This window comes from Microcaecilia unicolor, chromosome 9 (genome assembly GCF_901765095.1).
Source record: "Microcaecilia unicolor chromosome 9, aMicUni1.1, whole genome shotgun sequence".
Lineage (NCBI taxonomy): Eukaryota > Metazoa > Chordata > Amphibia > Gymnophiona > Siphonopidae > Microcaecilia > Microcaecilia unicolor.
Window position 1 is genome coordinate 35,355,682 of NC_044039.1, and position 13,331 is coordinate 35,369,012.

Here is a 13,331-nt window from a genome sequence, read left to right on the forward strand (position 1 = left end):
ATAGGCACTAGTCAGTAAAACATTCTCCACCCATGACATGCCCCTTCTAAAAGAAATATTAAAAAAAAAAAAAATTAACGCGTACTTACCGTGTACTAACAGGCAAAATATTGCAAAATGTTTTAACACATTTTACAGTAGCCTTTAGTAAAAGGGCCACCAAAACTGTAAATAAGCACATTAAAAAAAAACTATAAGGGACTTTCATTCTTAGAAAATGAACATACTATGGGGCAGACTAGAGGGCACAATTTAGTCTTTATCTGTCACCTTCTACCGTTACGATATCCTATATAATAAAAAACACCGCCAACATTCTGAAGCTGACTCCGTGGCACTGTGGCAGTGTAGGGTTCGTAAGTCGGTAGTTCAGCGTTTCATTAGCTCTCACTGTCCCCGCCCTCACATCGAGGAAACGGAACGCTGCATAGTTGCCAAGCAAACAAACGCGACGTTACAGGAACGAAGAACCAATCAGACAGAACGGAACTTGGAGGAGGGAAGTGGAGTGGATTGAATCTCTAACAAACAATCATATACAGGGAGGTACGAACATCAGTGGAGGCAAGTGCACAGAACGGAAGGGAAGACAAACATTTAATCACTTTGTCACTCACACACATCACACACACACACACACTCAATCACTCTGTGTATCTCTCTCACACTGTCTGTAAAACACACTGTCACTCTCAGTCTCTCACATGGGCAACTGTATGTTGCATTCTCATGAGTAAGGAGCTCTTCTGATGTGATTGTTAAACTGATTGAAGAGCCTGACCTGAACAAGGAAAACTTTTACCACATTGTAACACAGTTTACACAAAAAATATTGTATATAAAGAAATCTTACACATGCAAACAACAATTATATTCAGAATACAACCGTGGAAACATTAATGGCAGGAACTCATTACATTGCTAGCGCCCGTTTCATTGCGTTAAGAAACGGGCCTTTTTTACTAGTAAGATCATAAAAAGGAAAAAAATGATAAAGGCTTACATTCATAAGTATGGGAAAAAAGAGAAGAGAAAGAATGAAAAGTAAATGTTATAAAACTTGGGGGCCCTTTTACTAAGCCACGTAAGCTCTTACATGCGCTCAACATGTGCCAATTCTGAGTTACCACCCAGCTACCGTGTGGCCCTTGCGGTAATTTCATTTTTGGTGTGCGTCCGCTACGCGCGTCCAAAAAATATTTTTTATTTTCTGACGCGCGTACGTCATTACCACCCAGTTACCGCGTGAGTCTTTACCGCTATGTCGATGGATGGCGGTAAGGTCTCAGACCCCAAAACGGATGCGCGGTAATTTTCATTTTGTTACACATCCATTTTCGGCAAAAATTTGAAAAAAGGCCTTTTTTTACATGTGCACTGAAAAATGATTCTGCGCGTGCCCGAAACCCACGCCTACACTACCGCAGGTCATTTTTCAGCGCACCTTAGTAAAAGGATCCCCTTGGAGTCTTAATCGTGAGATACCAGACAAAGAGACAGCATGGCTAACGACAATTTCATGAGGGCATTGACAAAATCCAGGAAACGGATATAAGCAAGTTCCTTCCATCTCATCCAATTCATGAGTGATAAGACAATGCAAGGGTTACACATTTACAAGGAATTATCATGCGTCTAAATGGACAGATATAAATAGCTCAGAGCAGCGTGTAAAGAAAAACTTGGCACATACCACTCTTCAGCATCTTGCCTAGCTTGTCTTCCTTGGCTGGTATTGCTGGTCTCGCGTTCTCATCTGCTGACTCTTTACTGCTGGACTGGTCACTTGCTGTTGAGTCTTGATCTGAAGGGGACACTTTGCTTCGACTGGGGGGAAGAGAAAGCGAGCTCTTCAAATGAAATGTGATTAGGGTGTACTGAGAAATCACTGTGAGATTTGGCTCGAGAGTAAAAGGGAACTGTTAGTAACCATGCAAGCAACTGCTTTTTGCAATGAGTGTCAGTCAAATGACAAGAGGAAATAATTACAGCTATGAAAAGACAACAGAGGATCTAGTTAATGGCATCCTACCTTAGCACACCCACTCCTGACTGGTGCACTCTGGATAGAGCAAGCCTCTCTTTTTAATTTGTGGGCTGGCTGTGCTGATTTCATGATAAGTGATTTCATGCAGAAGGCTCTTTCTACCACCACAGCAGTAAAATGCCTCCATTCAGCATAGAGGGGTCTTTTTACGAAGCTGCGGAAAAAGGGGGCCTGCGCTGGCCTGTGTTTTTGACACAAGCCAAGGCCCCCTTTCACCACAGCGGCTAAAAGGCAGGGTCTCCCATTTCTTAAAGAAATGGCCGTGCGGTAAGTGAACCACTTGCCGCGTAGCCATTTCGGGAGGAGTACTTACCGTCACCCATCGAGATGGCAGTAAGGGCTCCCACACTAACCTGTCGGTAACTGGGCAATGCGCAGCACTGCTCGATCACCACCAAGTACACACCAGCACCACAAAAACTGAAATATTTTTTGCAGTGCCGGAAATAGCGTGCGTTGGGGGAGGGAACTACTGCCGGGCTGCTGCAGTAGCCCAGTGGTACTTCCCTTTTAGTGAGCAGTAAGCCTGCGTTGTTGGGTTTACTGCCCCTTCGTAAAAAGCCCCAAAGATTCTTATCCCCAACACCACCCATATCTCCTTTTTTAAAAAAAATTTGGCACTCTGCTAGAAAAATAAGAACCTTCCTGACCCCCTGATGTATAATGAGTACCCACCAAATTCTGTATATGGCACTTTAATTTGTGCATGCTAATTTGGCCGCATAGACAAACTGCATACCCAACTTAATTGATTAACAAACCAATCACAGCCGATAATTGGTACTTAACAACCAATTAGCAGAACTACTTGGCTTTAATTCGAATTTACGAACACAACTTTCTAGGCATATTCTATAATGCGATGTGTAAATTCTCATGCATGTAGTCAAAAAGGGGGCATGGCCATGGGCAGGTTGTGGGCGTTTCAAAAAACTATGCGCACTATTATGGAATACACCCAATCTGCACCTAACTTAGGCGCAGGTATTTATTCCTGGTTTTAGGTGGCCTAAATGGGTGTGCCTAAATTTTAGTCACAAGAATGGCGCATGAGCATATTATATAAACAACGCTTAACTTTAGGCGTCGTTTATACAATCACGCTAACCGTATAGTTTTTCGGTGCCAATATATATGGCACCCTATAGAGAATTTGTCTCTATGTGTGGGGCCTCGTTTTACAAAATGTGTAGAAATCAGAATTGTGATGGGATGTGCTCAATTCCAATGTATTTTAGAAAAGGCAACAGAGGGCTTTTTCGGAAGTACCTGCAACAGTGCATCTGTATCAGCCAGCACACAGTGAAAGCAGACATGTCACAAATATACATGTTGAAGAAATGAATGGCACGAAGACAGCAGCTTCCACCTAGATGTGTCGGCAACTTACACATAGAAGTGGTGCCATTTCCACATGTAGCAGATCCAATCATCATATATACTCGAATATAAACCGAGATTTCTAAGCCAAAAAATGGGGATCTCGGTTTATATTCAAGTCTCTCCTCCACCCCCGCCATTACAGCAGTTACCGCCATTTCTTGCTCCATACTCCCCTCCTCCGCCTGCAGCTACAAAGCATTTTACTGGCAGTTCTTTCCTACCTTCCTTCGGCTGACGTGGACAAAGTAAGGTATGTGCTGCTCATGCTCAAGGCCTGCCAGTTACCACCCTAAGGAGGGGGGTAGGGGTATGGAGGAAGAAATGGGGGCGTAGGGGGTGTTACCATATACTTGAATATAAATCCCTCCCCCTTTTGAAGGGAGAAAATTGTTACCTCGGTTTACACTCGAATAGGTTTATACTCGAGTATATACAGTAAGTTGTGAGTTTGATAATTTGATATACCACCATTTGTGCAAACCTTCATGATGGTGTGCAATCTGGAGAAGATGTACCGCAAGTCAAGAAACAGAAGACAAAAGACAAACAAGTCACACAAGAACCTTGAGTAGAACAGCAGCATTCACTGGTTTAAACAGCCCACAAACAGAACATGCGAGGGAGCAGGAGAAAAAGGAGACCTACAACCAACAAACCAATTTAAGGAAAAGCCTTGGAGAGGAGCTTAAGGGGCCCTTTTACAGAGGCGTGCTGAAAAATGACCTGCGGTAGTGTAGACACATGTTTTGGGTGCGCGCAGAATAATTTTTCAGTGCACCTGTAAAAAATGCCTTTTAAAATTTTTGCCGAAAACAGACGAACAGCAAAATGAAAATTCCGACGCATCCATTTTGGATCTGGTAAGGTCTCATGCGGTAATCGGGCGGTAATGGCCTATGCACGTAAAATGCTGATTACCATCCGATTTCCGCCCACACACCAAAAAATAAAAATATTTTCTGGCGCACGTAGCGGACGTGCATCAAAAATGAAATTACCGCAAGGGCCACACAGTAGCCGGGCTGTAACTCAAAACTGATGCGTGTTGGACGCACGTAGGCACCTACGTGGCTTAGTAGAACAGCCTGTAAATGTGCAAGGTGGTATATCAAATCCCATTCCCTTTCCCTGTTTACTCAGGATCTGATGTACCACCAGGAGCACACAAAATGTAACAACAAAAGGAAAAAGCACAAAAGGGCCCCCAGAACTAGAACAATGACACTATCTTTATTAAAATGACCCGACATGGGCCGTGTTTCGGAACTCAACAGCACCTGCCTCAGGGATCAAGATCAGTGCTTTGCGAGTCTAGCAATAGCTTTGTGTTGAGAAACTGTTCCGCAATCCAATGTCAAAAGTGCTAAACGCCTTAGGGAGCTCACAACAAAATTCAGTGTGAACGCTCAGAGAAAAGTACCAGGAGTACCATCAGGGTGGTTTACAATATTAAAATAATAAAGTGAGAAAAGAAATACAACTTCATGTATGGCACAGAGTAGAAAAACAGCATCCAAAAATAAAAATGTTTTAAGACCTTTCTTGAATGCCTGATAAGATGGCTCTATTCTTAGGAAATTAGCCAGATTGTTCCAAAGACAGGGACCTACAACATTAAGAATGGAATGACAAATTGCGTCTATTCTTGAATGATTCAAGAAGGGTGATCAAAATGATTAAAAAGGGGATGGAACTTCTCTCATATGAGGAAAGGACTAAGAAGTTAGGACTCCTCAGCTTGGAAAAGAGATGGCCGAGGGGGGATATGATAGAGGTCTACAAAATACTGAGTTGTGTAGAATGGGTATACGTAAATTTACTCTTTCAAAAAGTACACAGACTAGGGGACACTCAAGGACATTAACGAACAGGATGAAATATTTTTTCACTCAACAAATAGTACCACCATTACCATTAGAGTACACAGTAACTGCATGGAGCAGAAGGTACAACTCTAGTCACATTACCAGGCAGACTAGATAGACCATGCTGGTCTTTATCTGCCATCATGTATTATGTTACTATATTAAAATTTAGCTCTGGAACTTGTTGCCAGAGGATATGATATTAGTGGTTAGTATATCTGGGTTTAAAAAACATTTGGACAAGTTCCTGGAGGAAAAGTCTGCTATTTAAATGGACATGAGGAAGCCACTGCTTTCCCCTGGAATCAGTAGAATAAAGCTTGCTACTATTTGGGATTCTGTCAAGTACTTGTGACTTGAACTGGCCACTGTTAGAAGTAAGATACTGGGCTAGATGGACCATTGTTCTGACCCGTATGGCTATTCTTACGTTCTTATGAAGTCTAGTAGAAGGGTCTGCTGGGTAACCTCAGTATTCTGGGTGTCAGCAAACAAGAGAGAAAAAGTGGCATACTGAAATTATACATTTTTGAGTCAACAATTGAAACAATTTAACCAACTTCTGGCTGTTAAATCACTTATTCGGGGTTGACCAGTGATATTCAGTGGCACTCAACTGGATAGTGTCACTGAAAATGTCCAATTAGTGCCCAACTCGAAACCAGTTACTTTGGGAGCATTCCTGGGGTAGAGTCAGCACTTGGCTGGTTAAGGGCCGATATTCAGCACTTAACTGGCCAAGGTAACCGAATAAATAGGACCACATAAAAATAAGCCCTATCTTTATGCAATTTACCATAACCGGTTAAATGCTGAATATCACATTTAATCTGTTATGTTTTCGACAGCTCCATATACCTGGAAACTTAATGTTGGAGCCTTGACGTGGCCTAGCATTGAATTTCAGGGGGTAACGCCATCAACAATCAGTAAAATACTCATTGCCACTGGCTAAATATCAGGCTTTTTGTATACAAATACTGTATTAGAATATACTTCTATGGGAAATCAGAAGCCAGTGTTCATCCTTTAATACTAGTGTAATATGATTCCACTTGTTTAGCCCTCTAAAAGGTTTAAATGCTGTTCTGAAATATTTGCAGGTGCTAATTATTATTCAACCGATGACCTTTAAGAGTTACAATAATCAATATTGCTTATAACTAAGGAACCCATAAGCACTTTTTTTTTTAACTCATGCCTGCCTTTGAGATGGTATAAAACCCAGCTTGGAAATTTTTCCTCCTTTGTAAAAATGGGGAATAGACAGATTTTACTCCTGCCCAAGTCATGGTCAAGCTCCCCTGAAATCTCTGTGTAGCGTGGATTTTCATGTGTGAACAGTTGCTTCCACACATAAATGCTACAGTTTACATGTAGATATTCCTCTAAAATAATGGCCATAATATATGTGCTCTTAGATACAGAAGGAAATGACTGAATTAATAAGTCAGAAATCAGCTCCAGTACACAGTGAGGCTCATTTTCAAAGTACATAGACTTACAAAGTTATGTAGGTTACTAGGAGGGGCATAATTGAACAAAAACGTCTATCTCCATGGGCGTTTATCTCCGAGAACGGGTCCGTGAAGGGGCGGACCGAACCCTATTTTCGAAAAAAATAGACGTCCATGTTTTATTCGACAATTTGTGAGCTGGGCGTTTTTGTTTTTCAGTGATAATGGAAAATGAAAGCGCCCAGCTCAAAAACGAATAAATCCAAGGCATTTGTTCGTGGGAGGGGCCAGGATTCGTAGTGCACTTGTCCCCCTCACATGCCAGGACACCAACCGGGCACCCTAGGGGGCACTTTTACAAAAACAAAAAAAAAGGTAAAAGAGCTCCCAGGTGCATAGCACCCTTCCCTTGTGGGTTGAGCCCCCCAAATCCCCCTCAAAACCCACCGCCCACAAGTCTACACCATTACTATAGCCCTAAGGGGTGAAGGGGGGCACCTACATGTGGGTACAGTGGGTTTGGGGGGCGGTTTGGAGGGCTCCCATTTACCAGCACAAGTGTAACAGGTGGGGGGGGGGGGATGGGCCTGGGTCCACCTGCCTGAAGTCCACTGCACCCCCTAATAACTGCTCCAGTGACCTGCATACTGCTGCCAGGGAGGTGGGTATGACATTTGAGGGTGAAAATAAAAAGTTGTGAAACGGCATATTTTGTGGAAGCTCCCAAGTCTGTGGGTCATCCACTTTAATTGTTCCAGTAGCTAGCTAATTCAAATTAATCACAAAGTATTTTCTAGTACAAGTAATTGATTTTCCCTGTGGAAGGTTTGGTTTGGGATACAGTATTAAAGGCTGAGGGCGCGGGGACAGCGGAGAGCAGACTGCTGATGGCGCCGGTGCTTAATTTAAATGTGACAGATCATATCAAAAATAGGCGCCGGCACCATCAGAAGTCCGTTTGGGGGAGCGGCCACTCCCCTGGCAACCCACCTATCTATGCCTCTGATTTATACCCATCTTTTGTACAAAATTATCCTATATAATAAAAAGCACCTCCAACATTCTGAAGCTGACTCTGTGGCACTGTGGCAATGTAGGGTTCGTAAGTCTGTAGTTCAGCGTTTCATTGGCTCTCACTGTCAACGAAGAACCAATCAGACAGAACGGAACTTGGAGGAGGGAAGTGGAGTGGATTGAATCTCTAACAAACAATCATATACAGGGAGGTACGAACATCAGTGGAGGCAAGTGCACAGAACGGAAGGGAAGACAAACATTTAATCACTTTGTCACTCACACACACACATAGACATCACACACACACACACTCAATCACTCTGTGTATCTCTCTCTTACAACGTCTGTAAAACACACTGTCACTCTCAGTCTCTCACATGGGCAACTGTATGTTGCATTCTCACGAGTAAGGAGCTCTTCTGATGTGATTGTTAAACTGATTGAAGGGCCTGAACAAGGAAAACGTTTACCACATTGTAACACAGTTTACACAAAAAATATTGTATATAAAGAAATCTTACACATGTAAACAACAATTATATTCAGAATACAACCGTGGAAACATTAATGGCAGGAACTCATTACATTGCTAGCGCCCGTTTCATTGCGTTAAGAAACGGGCCTTTTTTATTAGTTTCCTATAAAACATAATATACAAAAAATTGAAAATGCACTCTAAGGGCCCTGTTTACTGAGCCATGTTAGAGGCACACTAGCTTTTTTAGTGCATGCTAAATGCTAAAGACACCCATAGGAATATATGGGGGTCTCTAGAGTTTAGCACGTGCTAATCTTTAGCACTTAGTAAACAAGGCCCTAAGTGTCTTATTTTCTAATCCTGTTCAAAACATGCTCCTGGAAACACCCCACTTAACTTCAACTATCAGCACATGCACACTTTAACAATATTCAGGGAGGGCAATTTTCAAACAGCCCATGGCTTTGAAAGTTGTCCTCTAAAGTATTTCAGCTCATCTGAAAACCATCCAATCTCTGAACTAACCCCTCCCCCAGATTTGACTGTGAATCCTTCTGTGCCTTTGTGACAATACTACACACATGACTCTGAAAAACAAACACTCTGACCATCACTGCTATCTTGTATCCCAAAGCTCACCTCCCACGGTGTCGCAGGGGCTTCGGAGGTTTGGAGGATGCCTTGGATTTTGGAGTTGGGACATCTCCGTTTTCAGCTGGGGCAGTGTCCTTCATGGGTCCAGGCAAAGGGGTCGGCTCATGGATGATCATGACATCATCTTTGTTATGCTGACCCAGGTGTTGCTTAGCAAAATCAAAGCCTTTCACACTTGGGGCTTGCATCTATAATATATAAATAAATTATAAATACTGTGTGAAATGATGAAACAATGGCTGAAAACAATGTAAAAGTATTTAAAATCTTGGTCCAAATGCAACATAGGTGACAAGTGAAATTACGTTGGTCTCAGGGGGTTAAATCAAATGACTAGAGCAGATACCTAAAGAACCAAATACCTCCTAGAATAAAATGCAGCTTATGTTGTATGTACTGCGGCAATAGTGCTGCACTACCGATTGGGTAGCTGAGTCTAACAAGACTTTGTCATTTTTGCACCCTTCTGAGACTGTGACCATTTTATGAGGACCTCTTAGAACCATGGATGCTTGGATCTGGCTTCAATGCTTCAAGTAACCTTCAGTGTATCACTATCAGTCAGCATGTCAGTAATCTTAAATTGCTATAAATTGGAGGCAATTTTAGAAGGATGTGCACATGGAAATGGCAACATTTACATGTGCAGATTGGCTACAAGTGTAAACGGCTATTTCAGAAAGCCACTATTTCCATGTGTAGACAGCTGGGACACAGATTTTGAGGGTGCATGTTTTCACCATTAGCTTTTGCTCTACCTCTGTGACATACACAGGTAAATTCTTGTTTTGGCTAGGGATTAATCCAGACCTAAGGTTACGTCCCCCTTATCAGCAGAAGGAGACAGAGATTTGAAGATTCTGAAGTCATTACCAATATAAGGAGTAGAGCAGCCAAAAATAATCCCACTATGCTAATACTAAAACTATTCAACATCGAGACCAAAACAATTAAGGGTAAAAAAAAAAAATCCAAGAGAATCGGTAAACCAAACCTGGCCCAGAATGTACAGCCCCTAAGTCTGCCTCTGCAGAACTGACTATATACAAACAAGTGGCATACCCAGAACCCAGGAATATACCAAATTCCTTATTTTTCCAAGATGGGTACTGGACTGGTACATCAGAACTCAAGGAAAGGAAATTAACAGATAGGAATATATTTAACCTTCCATATCATCCTGCTAGACCAGTCCAGACCTATGGTATGTGCCACAGCTTCCAGCCCACAGGATGGAAGAAAGAAAACATCTTCCAACATTGCCCTACCAAATACTTCGTTCTACCTAGCCTAAACATCAAGCTTGTAACGTTTGACAAAAGAATATAGAGAGGGCCATGTTGCAACCCTGCAACTTGGCCCAGGACTACACCCTCATTCAGCCCAGAATGCAGCCTGTGACCTGGAAGAGTGGGCTCCCCAGTCCTAAGGAACTCAATATCCAACCATTTAAAGCGCAATCAACTTCAGGACCAAAATCCATCCCTCCTTTCTGAACACACTACCAACCCCCTTATCTAAACACTCATTATCTCCCGCTTTGTCTACAGCTGTATACATTCTGCTCATTCTATAATCTTAGCACCATTTGTGCACCATGATTATAGAATGCTAGCACTTATTCATGGGAATGAAACATTCACACACGTAAAGTGCTCTGTGTTCACTAACCGCTATTCAAAGTGAGTTACATTCAGGTGTAGTAGTAGATTCTGTAAATTGTGCACACAACATGTATAGCGCATATTTGCAACGGGGTATATGAATCAGCGGGTCCCACATTTATTTGCATAACTTATAGAATGTTATAAGTTTATTTATTTATTTGTGACATTTATATCCCACATTATCCCAAACAATTTTCAGTTCAATGTGGCTTACAATAAACAGTATAGGATACATAACAAAGAATAATGCATAAGAAAGTAATTTATTGTAAGAATCCAATTTTACAATACAGTATCATAAACATACTGGGATAGTGCAATATTTAGGCACGCACTTTTACCCCTACCGTAGATCAGGCATAAGTGCTCTTGCCTAAATGCTGGTGTGTAAATGCCGACTTTAAACTCTATTCCATAACAGCATCTAGGTGCCAAAATGCCGTCACAGAATAGCGCTTAGTGCCAGCATTTCTCACACATGTTGGTGCCTATCTTTTTGGTGCATTATACTGAATTACCCCTGATTCTATATAGCATTCCTTAAGTTATGCACGCAAATCTAGTCATATTCTAGATTTGCGCATGCAACTTAATTAGTTAACAAGCCAATCAGCATCGATAATTGCAAATTAACAAGCAATTACTGACACTAAATGGCATTAATTTGAATTTAAGCACACGACTGTCTAAGCATATTCTGTAATGTGATACACATAAATTCTAAGTTGCATAGTTGAAAGGGGGCGTGGCCATGGGTGTGGAATTGGCGGGTCATGCGCATTTCTATAGTCTTTGCGTGTTGATATAGAATTTACCTGGCCCGTGCCCGTGCTTAATTTAGGTTTCGGCATTTACACCAAGTTTTACTTGGAATAACTGCCCACAACTAAATTTAGTCACACGGATGGGCACTTGGCATATTCTCTAAACCATGCAGAAATGTAGAAGTATTCTATAATACATGCTTAAATTTAGATGCACTTTCTAGAATACACCTAGATGTATTTTTTTTTTTGCACCGATTTTTTAGGCATGATGTATAGATTCTAGTCCTATATGCATAATCGTTAGCACTTACATGTGAAAGTTGTGAAACGGCTACTTTCAATGAATAATCATTGACATTTATATGTGGAAACTGCAGAACGATGCCACTCTTTATCTTAATGAAATCACTTCTGCTGTACATGCCGACAAATACATGTGGATTTGCCAATGTGCTTATATATATTTTACAAAAGGTCTGCATTTGGTAGACCTTTTATAAAATACTGGGGAAATTATGGAGGTCTCAACCCGGGTATCTCAATTCCTACCTCAATGTGCTACGCAAAATAGGACTTATAATGTTTTAATTAATAAACTGTTAGTCCACCCAGCAAGACACCTCGGAAACCTGCTACTAAGCCAAAGTCCTATAATATTGGCCCTTGCTCTTTTTATATCATTAAGCAGACTAAATAATGCTCTATTAAAGAGCCAACACATAAACCACACATGCCCATGCTACATACACATTATTACTGCCACCATTCAAAACCCATTCAGATTCAGCTTTTGAGTTTAGAAATTCATATCTTTGATAATCAGTCACACTAAATACAGACTCTGCTTTTTATTTCCAGGTCGTAAAAGTGTTTATAAAGACTACTATTATTGTGCTGCAAATAAACGCATGCACACTGTCAAATCTCTCTAATGCTTGCTCCTAGGATAATATCGGTAGGTTCTTCAGAAAGGCAAGTTATAAATCAAATAAATTAAATTAAAATCAAATGCCCACCTCTATTATGTCTTATTCTTAGAACCCCATGCTATGGTGGGGTGTTATATTGTGGCAAACAATGGATTGTGACATCACTAAAGGAAACGGGTTTAAAAGGAATGATGATTTTAGAATGGGATTGTTGGCGTCTGAAATGTATAAAGTCCCTCTAGTCAGGCTGGGAATCTGGAAGCATGATCCTTATGCAACGCCTGCTTGACCTAGAAGAAAGGGACTGAAATTGTGGAGTAGACGCTCTCCTGGGGAAGGCGAGGCTCTCTTTGTTTACAGAGCTGTCTTTTCAATGGTACAGGGCACATTGATTTATTATTTTCCTCCTGAGATTGGAATATGTTCCACAGAACAATGTTAGGCACTAGAGGAACTAATTTGCTGCATTCAGAGTGAACAATGTATATTTCTACTCTGGAGACCTATTGGTCTTCACATCAGTAGCTGGCCAGATGGTTCACTTTTGACTATTTCATTTTCCTAGCCCATGTCCCAATACACTTTCGGATTTAGAGCAGCCCCCTAACCCTAACCCCTTTTTTTTTTTTATTTTAGAAAACTACAAGCGCTACAATACTTTGGATGAAAATCTAAGTATATATAACTAAGGATCCTATTTACTACGGAATGGGAGAAAAGCCAAAGTACTGCTGTGTAATTTTCGGTTAAGACAGAATATATATTTGTTTTTACAATGCATCAGAATTAACATAAGCCAAATCAAGGAACCAGGCAAAACCTGTCCATGAAATATGAAATCAACACTTGATCTCACAATTATAAAGCATTTTAAATCTAATTAAACCAACCTACAAGAGATATGCACGGAAAAGATTGCTGAATTCATTTTCAGACTTTTTTCAGATTTTAACATGCGTTAGAATTTTTTAAATATGTGCTATTTAACTTAACAGACACTAATACATATGAAGTATCACATACCATGTGAAATGAGTTTATCTTGTTGGGCAGACTGGGTGGACTGT

At 41.1% G+C, this 13,331-nt stretch overlaps 1 protein-coding gene across 1 annotated transcript in view; it reads right to left on the minus strand.

Annotated features, from left to right (window-relative positions):
• KIAA1549 (KIAA1549 ortholog) overlaps window positions 1–13,331 on the minus strand; it is a 227,335-nt gene that overhangs the window by 58,129 nt on the left and 155,875 nt on the right. The window contains exons 11-12 of the mRNA XM_030214742.1: window positions 8,887–9,089; window positions 1,694–1,827 (exon numbers count right to left, since the gene is read on the minus strand). Of these exons, the coding sequence (XP_030070602.1) occupies window positions 1,694–1,827; window positions 8,887–9,089 (337 nt within the window). The remainder of the gene's footprint in view (window positions 1–1,693; window positions 1,828–8,886; window positions 9,090–13,331) is intronic.